General features: G+C 37.4%; 1 protein-coding gene across 8 annotated transcripts in view; it reads left to right on the top strand.

The window, feature by feature from the left end:
- The window catches only part of ATP2B2 (ATPase plasma membrane Ca2+ transporting 2), a gene marked incomplete at its 5' end in the record, with an annotated part of 171284 nt that overhangs the window by 81720 nt on the left and 66545 nt on the right, over positions 1 to 23019 (top strand). For 2 of the 8 annotated variants that reach the window (XM_084269381.1, XM_084269380.1), the window contains 7 exons: positions 4886 to 5011; positions 6742 to 6774; positions 8299 to 8394; positions 14202 to 14243; positions 15957 to 16121; positions 18381 to 18595; positions 18848 to 19090. In XM_084269381.1, the coding sequence (XP_084125507.1) occupies positions 4886 to 5011; positions 6742 to 6774; positions 8299 to 8394; positions 14202 to 14243; positions 15957 to 16121; positions 18381 to 18595; positions 18848 to 19090 (920 nt within the window). The remainder of the gene's footprint in view (positions 1 to 4885; positions 5012 to 6741; positions 6775 to 8298; positions 8395 to 14201; positions 14244 to 15956; positions 16122 to 18380; positions 18596 to 18847; positions 19091 to 23019) is intronic. The other 6 variants (XM_084269384.1, XM_084269382.1, XM_084269387.1 and 3 more) reach the window with 6 other exon arrangements.

The raw sequence follows: 23019 nt of genomic DNA, 5'->3' as shown, positions 1-23019 counted from the left end.
CACTTGAACTTTTTATTCATGGATTCTCTGTGCTCTCTGGTTGTGCTGTCAGACAAGAGTCAACCCAGACAGAATGTTTATGCTGCAGTGCAGCAAGTAAGTACACGTGCCCTCATCGCGCCTCACTGAGCTGGTGTTTCCCAAGCAGCAACTGCTGGGAGATGCTTTTGTTCAGAAGAGACCATAGTGACAAGTGAGAATGAGGCAATTTTTATTGAATTAACTTTTAAAATCCTTTCCAAATTTAAACCTGGATAAAAGGTTCACTGACTATGACATTATGAATTTTTAATATTTAATTTATGGAATAAACCCCCAGATTTCAGCCAGAATGTGGCTGCATTAACTTCAAATGAAGAAATATCTAATGCCATTTGTGGACTTTCCATTGCCACAAACTTCGTGTTACAAGAGACCACATTAATTCATTTGATCTTTAGGAAGCTTCAAGCATCTTTCTGCCTGAAACTGTCTGTTAAATTTTTTATTTTTCAAATGACACAAACAATTGCCATTGCTTTTGGGACTACAAGAGCAAAACAAATTTCTTTTGCTCTCTTAGGAAAAAATTCCTTTGGTTTCTTTAAAAATATTATATTCATTATTAGTTCAAAGTTTTTGCACAAAATCCTTCAATACTGTGCAAGGTTTAATCCCAATGATGTAAGAGCTGATGCAGGAAATTGTTAGTAGACCAAAAACTTGGAAACCACCATATCTGGTTTGACCTCGTTTCAAACCTGAGTTCCTTTTGGATATTAGCCTAGACTTAAATTTTTATAAAACTTGTTTAAAGAAAACCAGACCAAACCAAAACAACCCTCCACAAAAACATCAAACAGACCTTAAAATTTCCTTTCATGCTTCCACCTGAAGACATCAGTAAGTTATCTTCAGGTAGATTTGCAATTTAGACAAATACAGTCAGGATGTTGTTGCTTGCCACTCTTCTCCCTTAATCGTCTGTAGGAAATTCAAACAGTTCAGGTTTGACAGAGGAATAACTGAAAAAGGGAACATTGGAGTTGCTGCCACAGTTTGTTTTGTGAGTCTAAATTTGGTGAAAGATAAACACGCCAAACCAGGATGTATTATTTTCACCATTGGCACCTGAAACAACATTTTTAATATTCAATCAGTTTCAATGACATAATTAAACTAAATGAGTTTCTGTGCTTAATGTCCTGTTTAATCATCCAGCTAGTCATTTACTGTACTTGAGCAGTAATTCTAAGAGCACAAGTGCTGACTAAACCAGATGGTTCATTTCAATCTGTATATAGCACATTTGGTACCACCTAGGAGGGCAGAAATGGAAATACAGACTCGGATACACCTGAAACCGAAAGAAGCATCTTCTCTAGTTCCACTGTATTGAAAATGTCTGAAACATAGTCCTCCTTTTAGTGCCTTAGCATAGGGTTGCTTGCATAAGCCACTGCAGCCAAAGCCACCAGTTTAAACAAGGCTGTGGTGATGGTAAATTTCTTTGCAATGAGCATGGGCCTGGCCCAGCCAGAAGTCAGCGAGTTTTGCACAGTTCAAAGCTCACAGAAATCCATGGTGCTTCCTAAACACATGAGTATTGAATATGAGTCTGGCCTCAGTATTGCACACAGTGAAGTATTTTGGGGTACCACATGTTGTAATAGTTAACATGGTCATAAAAGAACAACTTACGAGGCTACTGTTTAAATCCTTTCCTCCAGACATTTAGATTAATTTGATGAAGGTATGAGTGAGTTACATTGAGGAGCTTACCTAGTAGTTCTCACTGAACTGAGCACGACTTTATCCTGACCTAACTTTTACAAAAGTGCATTTCTATCAGTGTGCAACAAGGATTTGAAACAAAGAAAACAGAGCTTATCCAAGAACAAACAAAATAAATCTCTTGGTCTCTTGGTCATGGTGGTTTGTTAGGTTTTGGAAATAAAAAGAAAGGTTGATTAAGGAATCAGGTCAGTTATTGCCTAGAGAAAAATAGTTCTGATTCTGTCTAAATTCCCTGCCAGAAAATATTCCAAGCTAGGCTTCGAGCACAGCAGAAATTTTCAGAAGCAAGCAGCAAATTATTTGGATATGTTGAAATTGCTTGTAGGTGAAGTTTTTTCTGGAAAACACTCACACATCCCCACACTTCCCCCACACACCCTGTGAATATTCTGATCTTCTGGTCAGTTCACTGTATTATTAACTTCCATTACCTCTTACTAATTGCAGTGACTAAACCAGTTGTTCAGACATGGACGTAGTGAATTTTTGTTAATAACAAGTTTGCTGGAAGTAGAAAAACAATATAAAACCCTCAAACTGGCAGGCTTTGGTTCTCTTTCCTTGGTTTTCAGCCCAATTTCTCATTTATTTCACCAGTACTCTTACTGGATTTGGGGGTTTCTGAGCAGTCTCATGCTCAGTAGACTTTTTTGTCTGAAAAGTATCTAATCTGTTTACCTCTTTCCTTACTAAACTGGACTGCTTCCTTTTCTGTCTTAGAACATTCACCATTTATCACATTCAAATTAAATACTCAGTATGTGAAAAAAAAAAGTATTGTACTGAAAAATTAACCTTGAGGGGAAGAAGTCAGTAGAATTGTTCACCATGAGTTGAAATACATGTGTAGTGTACAGATGTGAATGATGTGCATTTTTTCCAGAATTCCATTTATATAACATTTGCTGATTGAAGTCATAGAGCCCATTTCTTTATTCAAGCTCTTATAAAACTGTTTAAGGGGAGAAGCTGCCAGAGTTAGGCGGATGCTGGTTCCGCTCTTTGGTTTAGCTTAGATGCTGAAGAATTTTTCCAATGCTGCCAGTGGAACAGAATCTGATGAAAAATTGGTGCCTCTGCACTAAAACATGCTTTTGCATGCACCTTAAGAGTCTGCATTATGTTTTACAAGATTAATGTGAAGAAAAGGTTGAGCAAGGCATTTCAAGTTAAGATATTTTTGCCCTTTCCAGGTGTGCAGAGGTGAGCGTGAAGGCTGACGGGTGCATGTTTGCTTAATAAAGCTGCCTTTGAGTTATCTATCTGTAGATATGCCACTTTTTTCAGGAGATTTCTACCCACCTATGTAGTCAAAAGCAGAAGATGATTCCTGCAAAACAGAACATAGGAATACTAAAAGCAAGTTATTAATTAAAATATACTTTAAATGGTGTTACAAGCTAATAAGGTTCCCCCAAAACTTACGAGATCAGTTTCATACATTTTCTGTGTTGTCTGAACCAGTACAGCCAAGGCTATTCTGGTTTGTAAAGATTTTTTTCTGTTACTTGAGTCTTGAATGTAACTTGGTTTTTTTCTTGTTTGGCTGGCAGTCCTAATTTGTATCTTTGTGGTGTTTTGTTCTTCCATATGAAAGAAAGCCAGTGAGTCTTTAAGGTGTCACATTGTATCTTGGAAACCCATAGGAAAAATTCTGAATGCACCAAGAAGGTCTGCTGCTTTCTTTAAAAAAATGTATCTGACCCTTAGTGCGTTTTAATTTTTATGTGGCTTATTTTTGCTGAAATTTTCTTAGTGTTCTGATGAGATATTTATAATCACAAATTGGGCTTAATGTTGACAGATGTTCTCTCTGTTCTGTGTTTCTGTTTTCAAGAACATGAGAGATTCTGATTATTTAGAGAAGGATGTTTTAATTATAAATAGATAGTTGGATTGCTTATGTTCTAGGACAGCAACTGGATGAGCCATAATAAGAAAATGGGATTTCTTTAAAAATGGGTTGTGTGTGTGTGTATATATATAATATTTATCTATTTAAGGTCACAAGTCCATGTATCTTTTTTAGCTTTTGAGATACCACAATGCAGTTGAGTATATACAGATGAGTATGAACTCAATAAAATACTTTTTTAAAAAGGGAGGGGAGAAGTTTAGTAGGTTTAATAGATCTGAATGCCCCATAAGATTCTCCACGAGAAATTAATTCTATTCCAAATTTTCTCAGTGCAACAGCCTCATAGTTTAGTTGGGTACAAGCCACTCTGCAGGAGTCTGCAGAAAGCTTTTTTGAAGAGTTCCTTCAGTTTTTTGCCATGGCTTCAGCCATGCCCTGCCCTGCTGTGGAACAACAGGCATCAGTGAAACATTTCAATTTAGCATTATTGGGAATGGCAATTAATGATGGTAGCAAGTAAGCAATAGGGGCAAGGTAGTTGAGAGTAAGCATAAGAGAATGTTAACCTCTTTAGCCATGGAATTGTTTAGGACAAGTCAGGTAAGGACTACCTAACTCATGCTGTTACATAGAACCCTCTGTTTATAGGAATTTGTTTCCAAAATTCATAGGAAAGGGTTTTAAGAAACTGTGATCTTAGATGCGCCTAAAAATTGGTTAAATTATAGGAATAAATGAGTAATTTCTATACAACAAAGCAAGAAATATTTCTCAAGACACTTTTTTCTGTGTCTGTAAATCAACTGTAACCGAGAAAGATGAGAGAAATTGCACATGATTCCTCTGCAGTTAGGTAACAGTGCTCCATGTACAGTCAGTGTAATCTTGACTGGAGTCACAGGGATGTTTGCAGAACTCTGGAAAAAATATTTTTCAAAGTTACAAGAATTAGCTAAGCTATGATTTTCCAAGGTTACATAAACTTAATGCCAGTATCCCTTTTAAAAAGGGAATCTGATGCGTGAGGTTAGTGGATGTGCAGGCTGAGATATGCAATTAAGCATCCATTCTTGGTGGAGAATAATATGAAACAACAGGGATTATGTTTGGTATATACTAATATTGGTATGTAATTATATCGGTTTCATTAGAGATTATAGTGTAACAAAATCTTTGTGCTACATTAAAATCTTGCATATAATATTTGATGGCTCTTTTTTAGCTCCATGTAACTTATATTTTGTATTTCAGGTACTCACGTCATGGAAGGCTCTGGGCGAATGCTCGTAACTGCTGTGGGTGTGAATTCTCAGACAGGCATCATCTTTACTCTGCTTGGTGCTGGAGGAGAAGAAGAAGAAAAGAAAGACAAGAAAGGTAAATTTCCCAATACATAAGGATGCTCCGAAGAATGCTCTTGGGCTTTGTGCAGCCAGAGCTCTCCTCCATTCTTGACAAATAAATACAATTTCAAAAATGTTTCTGTATACATTTTTGTCATTACATGTCACACAGAAAAACAGCAAGAGCTGTTAGCCAATAAAGACATTGGATAACAAGATGTTTTTCCAGTGTGAAACTGCAGACTCTCCACACCTAGTGAAACACCAGGGAATACATGGGCATACTCCCATTGCCATGTCTTCTGTATACATAAATCCATAGTCACCTAAAATTTGCTAAGGTTTTGCTCTTGTGCATTTACTTCTAGATAATGTTTAAAAAAAACCCCCAAATATCTAAAACCTTGGCCATGAAATAGCATCTGTCTCTGAGTTTCAAAAATAAAATGAAGATCAGATGTGACTTTTTGCTAGCCTAGTTGTTTAATGTCAGTGACTGACTTCAGAGGCATTTTAATTTTTTAAGGTGTAAAGGTCAAACTAAGAATAGTGAAAGTCAAGAAAGTAGCAGTGAATGTTGACAGAGTTTAACTTTGTCCAGTATCAGTTAATGAAATCAAGGAGTCTTTTTAGACTTTTCAGCTTACTATAGTATGGTGTCATAAGGAATTGCTAATTTGGGGGTTGCACACGAAGCAGAAGCATGATTTACTGTGTCCTTTCCAGATTTTGTTCATATAATCTTGTTCAGGTCTACTTTCAGAATTTTGTTACAAGTTTGTTTTAAGAATATTTGTCTTTCAGAGATAGTAAGGGCCAATGAATATGGGTTTTTTAGACATTTCTGCTCTTTTTAGTGGTTTTCAACATCAATAAAAAAGCTTTATTGAACCTTAGTTCAGTAACTTTACTAAGTAAACTTTCTACAGTTAGAATCTGTGAGGCATTGTGATCCTACCTTTTATTCCACCTCCATCCTGAACAGTTTGAAGATGCAGATAGGAAGGCCAAATTTAAATGGTTTTCATGATGTACAGTTTCCATTTCTGAGTGGCTGCATTTGACTTACTGTTTCTCTGAGGAAATCCCTCCTTATTTAATGAAAGGCTTTGTGAAATGCTTGCCATTCTGTTTCCATGGAAAGGCGACAGTATGCTAGGCATGGTAAGTTTTAGGATTACTAAAAGGAGAAAGACTGAAACTTCCCAAAGTAAAATTCTTTCATGTCAGACTAGGCTTGAACAGTATTTTAGCGTCTAATCTTGCTGAAATTAGCAGAAAGACTCCTCAGACCTTCCAAGATCTGGCAGCATCTCTTTTGTCTGTGTCTAAGGACATTGTAGGTGGGGTGGAGCAACTTCAGTACCTGTTGAGCTGGACACTGGTGATTCTCTCAGGTTTCATTGGGGATAGCCTTGAAAGACAGGGAAGGAGAAATCTTAGATGGCAGAGTAATACACTGCACTGTGGTTGTAACTCAAAAGAGACTCTGATGGAGGTGAATAAGGACCTTTTACGCAGACGTTAAATCTAACTGGGTAGAGCTACAATATCAAGATCCTTCCTTCATGTTTCCTAAAGTTGCTAGTGCAGAGGAGTGCCTGGGCAGCACAGGTTGCAGACTGAAGCCCAGACTTAGCTGATGTACTCTCACACATGAACCTGTAGCTCTCTGAAATCCTGCCAGTCGTGAATGTTTGTTTCAGTCTTACGTGGGTGTATGCTTTTATCAGTCATTAACGTTCTGTAAAAATCATCATGCAGGTGTGAAACAGGAGGATGGACATCAGCTTCCAGGTAGAGTAAGAATACCACGTCACATGAGAGGATGAGGCTTTTAGCCAGCAAGCTTTGGTGCAAATCAGGGTTGAACTAATGATTAAAATAATTGTCTTTGAATCAGTCCAGTTAAATTGGAGAATAATTTCAAATCAGCAGGATTGTTCGTGGCAAACATTTAAATGTGCACGCGTTGTTGGTGTTGCAAATCTTAATGTTAAGCTTGAATAATCAGTTATTCTCCAGAAGTAAATTACAGTATATTAAATGTTGGAATGCATGATTTGCTGTTAGCAGTTCATGCTGTGCTGGTTAGTATGAGTATCCAAATGGAATAAAAAATAAGCATGAGTAACCAAAACAGTTTAAGTTATTACCATCACAGTAATCAAATTTGCAATTGAAATTTTCGTGAATGTAGTTACACAGGGTGTGTTTTTAAATCCTGTGTGCTGTTTATTTTCTTCTGATTTACCATTTGTAAATAAAACACAACCATTTTTCTTGAATACTAAACCACTGCAGTGTGAAACAGTCACTACGGGTCGAGTATTGAGGAAATTAAACTCTCAATCAGGATTCAATGTAGGACTCCTGGGTTCTGTTGTGAACAATTAACCAACAGAAACAAAAATTATTTAATCTATTATTGATAAAGACTGATTTTCTAAACTCTAGTACGTATAAAAGAAGTAAAACTTTCTTCAAGTTTTTCACCTTACTCTTAGGAGATTGTTTGACCAGTTTCTCCAGTATGCAGATAACTGCTGAGAACAAAAAGAGGATCTCCCTTTCTCATACATTTATATTTCACCACAGCACAGACAATTACATGAAGTCTGATATCTAGATTTAAAATAACTCATCATTCTCCTCAAGACTGTATTCCCCAAGATTCTGTATTAAGAAGCTTCATGTTTTTACTGGGATCGATGTGCATAGTACCTAAGTTACAGCAGGATGTACATTGGACCCATACTAGGCTGAGATGTATCAGCAAGTTACGTCATAATATGCAACATGAGATAAAATACAAAGCACAGATATACTATGTACTATGTTGTCTATACTGAGGAGAACAGTGAGTTATTTTTGTTTGTTGTATATACTATATAGCACGCTGCATATTTTAAAACTACCCACGCATTGTTTGAATTCGTTAACTCAACCATTTAAATATTTGCATAACACTTTAGTGAAAAAATTACACATAAAAGGACCGAAACAATATAGGTACTACTGCGTGCAGTGCTCACCAGCTCTGTTAACTTTGTTAAATGTCTTTAATATTAATTTTATTATTATTATTGTTGTTGTTGTTATTATTACTCCATCTATGAGTTTTTGCCTTATTTTGTAACACCCTTGTAATGACATTTTGCTTTTGAAATTTATGTTAATTGCTTTAAAGCACTTTGGTTTTGGATAAAACAAAGCCATAGTTATTGATTTTTTTGTTTGTTTGTTTTGTTTTGTCATGTGCATTTGTTCATGTTGTTGTTACTATTATTATTTATTGGTTTTTTATCCATTATTATTCAGTAGATTCTTCCCATCCCTCCTCCCACCCTCCTTCAGCTACAGATGGTGCAGCAGGTGCAAATGCCACTGATAATGCAAATGCCAGCTTAGTCAATGGTACGTCAAGCACACCTAGCTTGTTTTATTTGATAGATTTCTCTCCTGACTATGTGAGATTCCTGCTTGCGTTTATGAACTGCACAGATGCTGTGTGTGCATGTGGTTACCCTCTGAGAGACCCTACTAAACTACTGTAGCTTTTAAGAGATGCCACAAAGGTGCCGCGACATTTCTGCTTTGTTCACATGAATTAAACAGGGGAGAGGGCGAAGTAGGAATTGTGATTTGCAGCTAATAAAGCTGCAGTTAAAAGGAACAGTTATGTAAGGATAGTTTGAGAACTTTGGAGTTGCCCTTACTTGAAGTTTCATTGTAAAGCTCTTTAAATGTTTGTCAGCGTAGATGTGAAGAACACCATAACAAATGGGTTATATCTGGTTTTCTTCTGATGTGACACTCAGAAGTATTCGCATCTTCTTCATGTAGTTCTGAGGAATATTCCTGAGGTCAAGGAACCTGGCTCAGTTTCAACTAACAGTGTGTTAGGAATAATTTCTGCTGAAAGCATTGCTTTTTGGGAGAGACTCACTGAAAAATTATGTTTGTGGATATTTGTGTATGCCCTTAGATAGTGATCATCCAGTGAGCCTGCCTCTATTTACTAAAAAGAAGAAAAAAAAATACTGTAATCAATTCTGATGGTGTCTTAGTACAGATTCTTGACCCCACTTCTTAGCATGCAGATATTTGAGTATCTCTTCTAGTATTAAATGGAATGGGTCAATATTAGTCTAAGCATCAGCTGTATTTTTCTGATAATCAGATAGAACACTCTGTGTGCCATAGAAACCTTTCCCTCTTGGACAGCAACCAGCAATGCTGACAGAAGTCATGGTACTTTTCATTGTGGTCTTGATAGAAATACTTTCCATGCAGGTCAGCAGTTGTTGCATTGTGCTTGTGACATCAGAGTTTCTGACATAGCTATGCTAAGTCCAAAACAAGTACTAAGATTCACTAGTGTAATATCTTATTTAACACAATGACAGGAAATCTTTGAGCCCATTTAAAAATAGTATTATCATTTTAATGAAACATATAACCAGATTTCAAACTTTACACCTGCAGATTTGAAGTTTCCTGGAAAACTAGAATGCCCAATCCCTGCATCTCATTGCATGACAGGAACCTTTATCATCATAGTTCCAACACCCCAGTTTCAGATTTCCTAGAGACAGAGAACCTGGAAATTAACGATAAATACTTAATTCTCCATTCTTTATGCGCTGTAATACTACTTTGTTGTAAAACATACACGTACAGCAGTCTTACCAGATATCCTTCAGTCCCACTGGAAGCTGCTGTATTCCCCTTAGCTCAGTCCTGCGAGTCCCTAAGTACTAAGTTAAAACATCTGCTTAAATGCTTTGCTGGATAAGAACCACTGCTCAACAAGATGCAGAAATGAGTCCAAAGATGTTCTAACCTGGTCTCTGTTAGTAAGTTCTAGTTGCCTGGTAAGTATCTGTTGCCTTTGGTCTTAATGCCTGAACTCAATAGGGAATTTTTGTTGCAAGGGATATTAAATTAGTACCTTCAGTGTGTGGATTTCCAAAATCTCCTCTCCCATCAGAAACAACAGTTACTGTCCCTGTTTATCTTGGAGTTGAGAGATATGTGCTCGATTCACTTCAGTGCACACAGTGTAGAAGTACAGTTTTTGTGCAGTTTTTGCTTTGAACTCCTCTGAGGTGAGACAGTTGAATTAATTCAGCAGATCTTTGACCAACATGGACAGGAGATGCTTTCCACAATTCAACTTATCTGTCATTGTGTTCAGAAGAGAACTGAGACTTGGCAAGTACAGTTAGACGTGAGTGCTTTCAAACTGCCTGGGAACTTGCCCAAGTCTGATTCCTGTTTAAACTATACCTTTTTCTAGTTGGCAGTGAGTTAGAGAAAACCTAGAATGTAGATATGTTTTGGAGGGGGTCTGGAGGGAAGAAAGAAAGGGGGGAAAAAAGCTCTAAAGCAAGGAGACCAAGTTCATGTAGATATTTTTTTGGTCTGGATGAAATGAATTCTTTCAGTAATGTCTGAGAATTCCCCCAAGATGTGACTGGAGAGTCCAATAGCTCTGTGTAGAAAATACCTTTAAATAAGAAAAATATATATGCTTGAATGAGTACTTAGCTCCAGAAATGTGGCTGCTTGCTACGTGGAAATCAGCACCATACCATTTGAAATATAACACTGTTATTGGCTTAGCTGCCAATATGCAGTTGACACAAAAGAAATATTTTGTTTTCAGTCCTGATGAATTCCTGTAGGTTTGTGACACAGGCTGATTGTCATCTGCTGTGTAGAAGGAACTGTTACGAATTCTATTGGGTTCTAGTAGTTGACACTAAAATAATTTTTTGAGGGTCTCTGTTAAAACTGAAGACAATATCTTCCGTTTTTAGAAGGTTCCAAGTCAGACAGTTGGACTAGATGAGCGTTGTAGGACCCTTCAAACTGAAATAGACTGTTCTAAAGTTATGAGCAGATCAGAAAATTTTACAGAAAAGTAGTAATGAATTAAAATTGCTCTAATTTTAAAGTATTGTCTATAGAAAAGATAATTTTTTGAAAGAAAATATGGGAATCAGCGATCTCTGTTTACAGCTTGTTTACCCCAGATTTGATTTCTTAAGAGAATCGAGTGCTTATTATTGTGCAGCAGAGCACTTCCCAATTCCCAAACCAGGATTTCCATGTTGGGTTGGTTTTTGGTTTTTTTTTTTTTTTAATTTGTACTCAGAGAATTTGTTGCTTAGAATTATATTCTGATAGAGAAATGCCATGCCTGACTCAGAGAAATGTCTCAGCTGAAATACTTTGCATCTCATTAACTCTGTCAGTTCTGGCATATGTCTGCATACGTTCAGTTCCTGTAAAACAACTTGAAGTTTGAATATATTTTAAAGTATTTTCTGAATTGGAAGTGCAGGTTTTCTAGTAAGTGCATAGAAGAATTATCCAAACTGCCTATTTGATACAGTGGAATCAGATTTTATTGTTTTGTAGCTAACCTGTGTTTTACTGAGGCATTGGCTCTGATATTACACTGCATGAAAGAATTCCTATGAGTCACTTCAGATATGTTTGACGTCACTTGTGCCCCTATATATAGATTTGCAACGCACATCTGTTCTTACTAGCTGCAGAATAGAAGTGACTTGGCACAGAGGCTGCTGTAACTCATTTCTCTTGCAAGATGAGACAGTTTGGAAAAATCAGTAGCGTATTTTGTACTTTTTGCTCCATCACAGCACATGAGAATGGAACTCAGTTGGCTGCTTCTGTTGACTGCAAGCATTTCCTCCAATGAACAAGTAATGTCTAGTGTCGTTAGGTCTTTGTTATTCCATCTCATTGAGTCTCTGGAAAGGGCTGGGGGAGGTAGAGGGGTGTCTTTTCTTGGCAAGTTTGTTTGAAGAAGTAATTAAGTTTTGAGGTAAGAGCTTTAACAGTAACGATGCCATGGGTATGTTCCAAAAGGCAGAAATTTTAATAAGGCAAAGGCAACATGCAAAGCATTTTATATTAAAATTCAGAACCCACAAAGCAACTGCAGAATACGTGTCATATTAGGAGGCTCTATATTCTTTTCTAAACCTTTGGATTTCTCATCCTTGTTTAGAAAAGTAGTTATAATAATCTCAGATGAAGTCCTCCAGATTTCAGTGTCCAGAAGACAGTCCAAAGACTGTTTCTTCTACTTACTGATTTCAAAAAAAAAAAAAAGAAAAGAAAAAAATGTGTCACAAAATTATAATTAGATGTGATGACTCCCCACACCCATAACCTAAGTGCAGGAGCTGCTCAGGTTAAGCATGTATTTTGTAATGCCTATTGTTACATTGTTGTTAACAATTGTCCATTTAGTGCACTGGTATTTTTAGGTAGGTTAGTGTAATGCATTACAACAAACACAATATACCTATTAAACAGCAAATATATATCATAAACTTAATTACTTTGGTTTGGATAAGAAAACAGTGTATTTTGGGATTCCCAGTTATGAAACTCTTGGGTTTGGTTTTAAGATGAAGAATCTTACTGCTTTAAAGTTCTGACTCTTATTCTGAAAAAAAAAGAGCTATAGAGCAGACAGTCTGCTCTAAATTAATGGGTTCCAGTTCTTAAGGAAGACTTTGTCCTCTAGCCAGAAAGCAGAATATCTAGAGTAAAGTTCTATGTCTAACTTCATAAAAACAAAAGTAACCATTAGGCACATGTCAGCTGTGAGCTCTGTGCAAAAAAGAATTAAGGAACTCTCCCAATGAAACCGAGCTTGGTTTTGTTCAGGCTCAGAGATTCATGAGGGATAGAGCCTCTTGAAAAGTCATGTTGTAGCCAAGGTGGGAGTTGAGTTCGGGCTACAGACAAGCAGTTCATGCTAAATGATTTACTTGACCAGTAACCAATAGTAACCAATGGTTAGTAATCCATTCAAGTATTGGGATGGTTATATATATGTATAAATATATAGGCAGATACCCTTTTCTTTACTGTATTTCTGTGTTTTTGAAATTTTTTGTGCCTGTAGCATGTTAGTATGTGGTGGAATATTACAGTGATAAATGTATAACTGATTTGGCTGGTTTTGCTCTTCTTGAGAGGGAAGGAAGGTTTTAGTGATCTCCCAGTTGTTGAAAATACAAACATGCTAGAAATACATCTTAGCCTTTTCATTTTACTGCTATTTATGCATAGCGTAGAGTGAAAAATTAGCACGTAAGTTGAAATATCTCCAGCTCTGTTATTGAAGGAATTCAGAAGAGCAGGACTTCACTGTTGTCTTTTTATTTTATAAACTGGAATGATACATTCTTATTAGAATGTGTCAAAAATCCTGTAAAGGTATTTTAACTATTTATTTTACTTAGCATTATTTCTTGTCCTGTGCATTATGCATAGCTACAAAAAGAGAATGTAATCCATTCTGAAAGTAATATTTATAAAACTCAAAAATCTTTTCCATCAGCTGAATTCATATACAACTCTGAAAGTTTCATAACAGCTCTCACCAAGAAATTCTAAGAACATTGGAAATTGCTTACTGGCCATTCTGAATACTAGAGCTTTGTACGCTCTGATTTGACATTTTCATTCCATACACACTTTCAAATGGTATGTTTTCAGTTTAAAGAAGCAAATGAGGACTTGGGTATGGTAAAACTATTAAATTGGAAGCTATAGATACACTTGGCAAATCTTTCTTTATGATAAATCTGAATATAGGATGATCACTTGGCACTTGTATTTACAGGAGTAAGTTGATAAATAGTACAATCAAGGGAGGAAAATACAATTTGAAAAATATATCTTTAAATTTATGGTTTTATTGTAACACTCCATTTATAATTTGTCTTAATTTACTAAAATGATTAATTTAATTCTAGAATGCATTAAGAAAGTCATACTCTGTACTGGTCTGTGCCAAAACTTTACATGTAGTTTATTTAAGTCCAAGCTGTGTGAAATTTCAGCTCAGGAATATTATTCAGTTTCTAATTTCAAGTAGATTATTAGTTTCTCCCTTTTAATATGTAAAATTTGCACAAAACAATGTGCTGACATTGAGTATTTTACGCGTTCCCACACCGATCTTGACTGAGGTTCCTTGAATGTGTGCAGTGAAGTTGTCTGTGCTTCTAAGTAAACATATGGTAACAATGGCTACTGATCATAAATAAGTATCTGTAACATGCTCATTACTTTTGTCTGCCCTTTTTAGTTAAATTCCCATTTTCATGTTCTGTCTTGGGCAAAGATTGTTTACTGTCTGTTGTCTGTTGAAATTTTTCATCATATAGGCAAAATGCAGGATGGGAATATGGAGAACAGCCAGAACAAAGGTAATCTTCTTTCATATTAAGGAGGTTGTGGATTTTCTTTTTAGCATGTAGTTAAGTTCTGTTAAAAAATAAGAATAAAATTTGTAATTTGTGCCTGTGTGTAAAAAATAGTCCTAACTGTTCAACCCAAACGTTATAAAACCCCTGAACAGCCAAACCCAAAACTAAAATCCTACCAAAGAGATTGTAACTTAGAGAATGTTGATGTATCAGATATTTAGGATAGGAAATGAGTATTTCTAATAAGCTATTTATAGATTATGCTTCTGTGTCACAAAGCTCATTTGAGTTCATTTTTCTTGTTCAAGTTGTGTATGGTGTGTATTGTTAGTGAATTTGCAACCCTGTTTTTGCTGTGTCTTGTCCTCTTTGGTGTTTAATGGCATTGTACAGACATATTTCCTTTTGCAGGGAGAAGGTAAAGCAGTAACAAAAGGAAACTGTAAAGCCAGGTGGTTGTTTAGCAATGTAAAAGCATATTCTATAAGGATGAATAATAGGAAGATCCAGAATTTTAGTAGCTTCTTATTTAATGTGTGATCTCAGGCAGAAGCTGAACTATTTTTAGTCATTATTCTGTTTTTATTATATGAGACACAGATATCATGAGTCCTTTGGGCTATGCCAGTTAAGTAAATTAAACTATAACTTGCTCTTCTCAGAAAATTCTAAAGATTGCATAGGCAATGGATCAGAAACAGATAAACTCAGGTGTTAATGCTACCAAACTATTTAATACAATGATATTAAATAAATTTTAAGGTTACACAGACAAATAGATTTCCAGGCCAAATAAACAAGGTTTTGTACAATTTGTTCATGAATGTCAAAGCAAAGCTGTTTCATCTCATTTTATTTAATTTACTTATGTCATGTTCAATACAAAGCAGATTCATACACATATATAACCTGGAATGTCATTGCTTTTAAAAACATGTCTTTCTCTCTGATACTAAAATAAAGTTTCCTTACATTAGCATTCTTTCAAGAAAGGATGGTTTAGCCTTTAACTTATGTGTGCTTTTTACGGGAGAAGGATGATGGTATCACCATCTGACCTGATGGTTGAGTTACCTGAATGCTAAGGAAACTTTTGAAGTCTGGTATTATCTAGAATAGTGGGTCACAAAGTGTGTGCTGCTGGTCACTGCGGTGCCCCTGCAGTCAGGAGAAGGGGTGCACGGATCAGCTGTGCAAGCACATGGCCTTTAACACGTCCTCATTACAAACACAGCACTGAGGGTGCACTGCCATCTGCGAGCCACACCAAGATGTGGGGAAGTGCAGAGCGTCTATTTGCCGGCCCGTTTGAGATCTGCTATTCTAGGAAATGGCACAGTGCTGCTGTACTGTGACTTGCCAAGCAATCTGCAAGACATTAAGTGGTATATATGTGTATAACCCAGAATGTCACTGGTGGGTTAAAATGGAGATTTATAAAAGTGGATGGTTTTCCTGGTACAAATGGTGCAGGACATATCCCCATACACATGGAGTGCCCGTGGGTGCGCTTCTACATCCGTGTCCCTGCAGAACCCCAGTGGATCTCATCAATCTGCCTTGGGAGTGAAGTGCAGCTCTGTGCACAGCTACAGTCTGTGGCACTATCAGCCCATGACATGGATGTTGCTGGTTTTGCTCAGTAAGTGTGGACACTAAGATAAAAAGAATGAGTATGAGTTTTGGAGTAACGGTTTTGTTCTGCATTATTAGCCAAGCAGCAGGATGGGGCTGCTGCCATGGAGATGCAGCCACTGAAGAGTGCAGAAGGGGGAGAAGGAGATGACAAAGACAAGAAGAAATCCAACATGCACAAGAAAGAGAAATCTGTTCTTCAGGGAAAGCTGACCAAGCTGGCCGTCCAGATAGGCAAAGCAGGTATGACTGGATAACTGACTGAATAGCACTGTGTTATGCTAGCAACAAAGGGCTTTAAAGTAAATTCTTAAAGTAAAAAAAAGTAAATTCTTAAAAAGGATAGACCTTTTTACTGCAATATTTAGAAATAGGTCATCACAATAGTGTTCTAAAGATAGTATGTGCTATTGAAGATCTTTTATTCTTCTAAAATTTAGTTTTGACTGTCAGGACACTGAAAGCTTTGGGCAACTTGGATTGTAATGAATATTTGAATCAAAATTAAATGTAGCTTTTCTCATAGTCAGTATTCCCTAGCACAGTAATTACATATTTAATTTCCTTTCCCCATAAAACTTCGTAGTACACAGGTTCAGAATCTCTAATACCATCTCAAAGTATCACTCACCCAGCATTTCCCTCTTACGGCTTCTCAAATCATTCTGGTCACTCTTAATATCCATCTTCCTGCCTTCTACCCCAGTCTGACATGTCGGTTGACTCTTGTACCCAGTACCATCTGGTCCCTACTGTCAGAAGTAGCACTTCTTCACCAACATTTAGGTAGAAAATGAAAATCTTTATTAATGACATAATGTTCATTAGGTTTATTTTTCTCGTGGTGTTAACGAGATCTTGATCCGTGTCCGGACCCTTGGCTAAAGCCTTCCAAGAGCTTCCTAACTTTACCTCTGTTCAGTCTCCTTTATCCTTCTTTACCTGCCTGATTTGTACCCCTGCTATTTCTTCTTATTCCTTTTCAAGCTCATTACACTTCATTCATCACATAAACCCACGATGCCTCTTTGCCTGAACAGTGCATGACTTGGAATCCATGGTTTTCATCTCTTTAATATCTAATTTTCATGCTTTGCCCAGTTTCATGTTCCTCAAGCTTGTCTGCTTTGTTGCTAGCTGTACAACAGTATGCACTGATGTAGGAAAGTTTCACATCTCATGATCATGACTTGGATTGGCTACCTTTCTGCATTGCTTTCTGATTATTGCCCTCTCTGGTCTTTCAGCAGGCATGTATCACCTTAAAAGTAACTGTATAGGGATTTCTAACCAGAATGTGGCACGTAATTTGAATTAAATTATTTAATCATTGCTTCATGTGTTGTTTTTTCTTTGTCACTGGGCAATATATGGTGATGTCTTGTGTTGCCATGAGTATTTGCCTATACGGTAGTTTAATGGATTTTCCTTTATCCTCTGGCATTTGGTGATCCCCCCCAACTCATGTGTTTTCTGCCAACCTTAGGATCCTTCAACTGAGCAAATTTTTTTCTAACTTCGGTCAAGACATGCAATTCACAACATTCTCCTTCGTGACCTCATTAGAGAGAAATGAATTTATTCTGAAATGCAGGATTAACTGCTTCATAGAAGCCTGCCAAATAGCAGTAATCATAGCAAGGCCAAAAAGATGCTCTACTAGAGTTATTTGCATACTCAAATCCAGGAACAAAACTGTGGAGGAGGCATGCTACCGTAGCGCTGTCTGTGGCACTGGGAGAACATATTAAGTCCCTGGGATCTTTTGTGAATTCCGTGAAATATTTCTTACTATCTCTAAGTACAACTGTCTTTTCTACTTCTGAGCCCCTCCTCATACAACTAGGCTGTTTTCACAGATCACTTTGAGAAGGAAAACCTTGGAAATACTGTGATTTATCACATGTAAAAAAACCCCAAAGCTCTTCTGGGGAAAATTTTGCAGTATTGCCTCCTTGTATTCAGCCAGACACATCTGTAGGACGTTTCTAAAGTATTTTGCACGGCAACATAAACTACAGCAGACTCCTTTTCTCAAGCCTCTTAAGATAAGCTTATTTAAAAGAAAGATGAGTGTTTGAATATGGATAGACTTGTAATTTGTAAAAGGCAGAGGTTAAAAGGACAGATAAATATTGTACCAGGCAAAGTAATGTACTAAATTAAAAAAAAATGTAGCTTAAGCAACAGCAGAACCCCTGTTGAACTAGGCTGGCTGAGAAGTTTTAAAGGCAGCAGTAAGATGGTGCTTAAAAATTAATGCAGGATGATTCAGCTGTTCAGTAGAATTCAGTGTTTCCTTATTCACTGGAATCTATGGCTGTTGCAAATTTATTATAGTAATGTTTTTTCTATGTTGTAAAGTTTATTGTTATCATCATTGTGGGTACTGGTGAAAAATACCACGTAGAATAAAAAAAATTCATATCAAATGCAGATTTCTAATTGCACAAGGATTTAATTGTGTTTTGTTTTATAGTAACCAGTTATCTCTATTTTCAGGTTTGGTGATGTCTGCCATCACTGTGATAATTTTGGTACTATATTTTGCCATTGACACGTTTGTGGTCAACAAGAAACAGTGGTTGCCGGAGTGCACTCCTGTCTACGTTCAGTATTTTGTTAAATTCTTCATTATTGGTGTTACTGTACTTGTGGTTGCTGTTCCTGAGGGACTCCCACTCGCTGTCACTATTTCTCTGGCTTATTCTGTCAAGGTAAGAAACATGAAGAACAATTATGGGAGAAAAATGCTGTTCAGTTGAGTTTACTGTGTCAGTTTATCAAAGGCAAGATTACTTCAGGGATAGGCGCTGCTTGTCTGGCTGTGACTGGGGCTTGGCCCTGATCAAAGGTCTGTTCAGAAAGCACCCTAAGCAAGGCTGAACCTGTGACTCTGCTTTTTATAAGTGAGGTTAAAAATCTGTGGAGGCAAATCCTGCAGGTTTTTTATTTTACTTTTTCCTTAGAAAATGATGAAGGACAACAATCTGGTTCGCCACTTAGATGCTTGTGAAACTATGGGTAATGCCACAGCCATCTGCTCCGACAAAACAGGGACACTCACCACCAACCGGATGACGGTCGTCCAAGCCTATGTTGGTGATGTCCACTACAAAGAGATCCCAGACCCAGATTCTGTACCCGCCAAAACTCTTGATTTGCTGGTTAATGCAATTGCTATCAACAGTGCTTACACCACAAAAATTCTGGTAAGTAGGCTTTTGCTGTCAGTAAGATGAAACATAGCAGGAGGAGGGCTTTGTAAGCGTTCTTAATTCCATAACATCCTGTTGTTAATTGTGAAGCGCTAAGTACTGCTGAGGTCCTCAAATAAGAACAAGTGCTGTGAAAACCTGTGTATTTTATGTTTTTCTTTTAAGGACCAGGGATGTACTCATATCGTACAAGACCATGCCACATTTTAAAAGTCCTGCTGCTGTTAGCTTGGCATAGCCCAGTGAATTTGCCAACCAAACTATTTTTCACTGAGACTTCATATTTGTAAAATTATTTTGTGTGTCTGAGAGCTTTCAATTAATTCTCAAATAGGACAAATTGGATTGGTTTAAATCAGTGAGGTTAATGATCTTTGTTCATTCTAGTTTCAAGTGAACTACATCTGGAAGTATTTTATTCAGTCTGTGAAGGAGGGCAAAATGGAAATAGCACGCTTGCTTGTGGCATTAGATTCTTCTGTACAGAGCTCATTAAGAGGCCAAAAACTTTTGCAATTCCAATAGATTTGTTCTCTGAAAGGTCAAGCTTAATCTTAATACTGCAGAACAAATACCTTTTTTAGTTTATGAATTTATGTATTGTGCTTTTTATAGCTCTATGCTGAGCTGCATAATAGCCTTGCAATCACTTCACGTTTGTTTCAAAAGTAGTCTTTTAAAATACAGTCACAGAAAACAATTGGTGAAATACTGCTGAGTGCTGGAGCGTGTATTTCCTTTAATTCTTCCTGTGCACATACCTGGGTATTAGTAATAACACTTGGGAGAAGGTGCTCGGAGAAACCTGATGCAGGTATGTGTTTATGAGGTGGTGGTGATTTTCAAATGGAGGACTCTCGAGGAAGCAGGTTTTAGGGTCTAGTGTCAAGCTACAGCATAGGCACCCTTCAGGCAGCCTTCTGTACTGTGATGCACTTGCTCTTCTCACTGAAAGGTTTCTGGAAAGAGAAATGGGGGGAGAACCAGCCCCTGAGGCAGCTTGAGCCACTTCATACATCAGGAGTGGGCAGGAACCGCACAAAGCCTCCTTCCCTCAGCTCGAGTAGACACAGTTAGCTGCCACCTTCTGCTGAAGTCAGCCAGTGCTGTAAGGACAAACAGCTCTAGTCAGCTGAAGTTGGAGCTAGTCTTCCTCACGCTGGGTTCAGAAACACAGCAAAACAGAGCTCACTTCATGACACACAAGTTTCAGCAGCGAGCATCCAAATAGCAGCATCAGTTCCCAACTGAATCCTGAGTCTTACTCTGTCATTTTTCTATCATCTGTCCAGGTCAAAAATCAACCAGGTTAGGTGAAATGAAGGATGGACCTTCCTTGCTCAGGTGTTGTGGTGTAAGAGTTCAGTATGGGAATGTTATGGCAGTGGCTTTCTGGAATCTGATTTGCATATTTGTAAATTAGCAAGAGTATTTTACTATTGCTGGGTAAATCAGACTTTCAGTAATCAATATAACATTTGATGGTTGGGTAGAGGAACATGCAGCTTAGTTATTTCAGTGTTGTTACAGCCTGTGTTTAGGTCATCTGTAGAAATAGTCAAACTCATCCTCAACACAATGGCTGGGATTCAGACAAGGAGGTAACAGACCAACTGGGGTGAAGGGTAATAGGTACTTCCATCACTTTGTGTGACTGCTACTGTGGCCACACTAGTCACTAGCATCAGTCCTGGCTGATGACATCGGGAGGGCTTTGAGAGAGTGTTACCCACGTTGGCAGAATCCCACTAGTTCCTAAGAGACAGTGAGGCAGGCACGCTGGCTGGTAGTTAGGTCGGCTGTAACTGGCAAAGTAAGACTCAGTGTCAGCTCTGCTTCAATTGTTCTACATTTTGCTATTTGTATTGAATGCTTGAGATCAAGCACTGTGCCAGAATGCTTCTGTTCATCTTCCATACCAGCTTTGCCTCTCTGAATTGGTTTAAGTTGCTGAGTTAAGGTGCATAGGGAGGCATCAGACTTTCCAGAGTGGTATGTCTGTAATATTAAGTCTCATTAGACTGCAAAATTTCTCATTGATAATAGTTGTAAAATTTCAATTTGGTCTTAAGATAAATTTAATTCTTTTTTTTAACTCTGGCTTGACTTCATTGCTTCTTGGTGAAACTAGTTACGGGTGCTATTAAAAAGAGTAAATATGTCTCCATTTCAGTTCTTTTTTAGCTTTGTACAGAGACTTATTCTCTATAAAATTGATAAGTGAAATCCTCTAGAAATCACCTTGGTTCTGGATGCATATCAGACAACTAATGGAACTTATTTATGTAAAATTAATGGTGGGTTTTTTTAGCTGTTATAACAACATCATAAGACCAAGCCTTTGCAGTATGTACCCCGCGAGAATAACTTCAATGTCAGAGGAGTTATTTTCATTGATTGCTTTTAACAAGCTTAAGCTAAAGTTTAGGATACAAGGTACAGTCCCATAGCCCTCATTCATCCTGACTCATAAATAAATACAATGAGAAAATACATAAGGGAGTTGTTTCCAGGATGAAGTGTGCAGAATTATTTTTCTAGCTGCTAATACCAAATGCATACTTGTACACTCATTCTTAAAGCATATTTAATCAAATTGTGAATATCAGCTGAAACCCAAAGGGCATATAAGTGTTATGTCGCTGAGATTGAATTCTACGTATTCTATTTTTAGTTCTCTAGTTATGCATGTGCTGTAAATTGCACTTTGTATGAACTTCTGTTCAGAGTGATCACATATGGGACCATAAAATTAGTCAAGATGCTCTGCTGAATGAGAAATATTCCCTCTTGCATTGTCTTTTGATTAAGGGGCAATTGAACTGTTGAATAAAAATATAAAAAGAAAATAATGTCACTGTTAAGGATAAAAGATTTTAATTTCCCTGAGAATTTAAACGCAAATTATTCCAACTGAACAATAGTGTCATTAAATATAGTTCTTTTTAATGCTTTCCAAGGATTAAGTTACTGGGTGAGCTGCTTTTGCATTCCATTAGCTTCAGAGCTAGTTTAGTGCTGCTTTTATGCTGTTTACGTGAAGCTGTTCTCCAGGAAACCTTTCCTTTCCAGTGTTCATGGCTTAGATACTTCTCCCACATGGAAGTGGGACTTCATGGACTTCAAACCTTTTTGCATGTGAGCTGTGATGGGGACTGTAAAGCACCTCTTACTCGGGGAAAAAAATTGCATTTTGGGAATACTTTGTTTGATTGCACTTGGAGAAGTACAGTGATCTTGAATATCACAGAGTAATAATGAAATAGAGACTCCAACTATGAAACTAGTAATTTGAACTCTTCCATTGGGTTCCTGCTTGCATCGATTCAGTTTTAATTAGGAAAGTATTTCTTCTTCTTCTTCTAATTGCGTGAAAACTGTCAGAGGGCATAGATGACATTCTTTGCTGGTTGGGTATAATGTATTCATATTAAAAAGAAATCACAATTAGTATTTAGTTGAGTAATTTTCAGCACCAGTGGAAAAGACCCATCCAAACCCGTTACTGTTAGGATCTCACAGAGTCATTTCATTTGGCACTTCACAGGTGCCTAGGGAGCAAAGTAGCTCCTTATGCCTCTGTTAGGTGAGCATCTGGATCTGCGTCAGGAGGGCTGTTTCCAGTTTGGATGATCCAGAGTATCATTTCCTGCATTTGCACAGTATGTGGCACAATGTAGCAGCACCCTGAGCTCAGGATCTCAAAGGAAAAGAGACAGAGACGTCAGAGAAGCTCAAAACATTCACTCCTTTCTACAGCTTCTGCCAACTTAGGAAATGAGGTAAACGTATGTAGGTCTGCGTTAGTGGCAGTCTGCTGTGTTATTGTATGGCAGAGGCACATCTGCATATGGGACCTGGACATCGAAGAAAATAGTGAAGCTGCCCAGGTTGGTGTCAGAACCCAAAATCCAACCACAGCC

Source organism: Gallinula chloropus (assembly GCF_964237585.1).
Source record: "Gallinula chloropus genome assembly, chromosome: 12".
Lineage (NCBI taxonomy): Eukaryota > Metazoa > Chordata > Aves > Gruiformes > Rallidae > Gallinula > Gallinula chloropus.
This window is presented reverse-complemented; position numbering and strand designations above follow the sequence as displayed.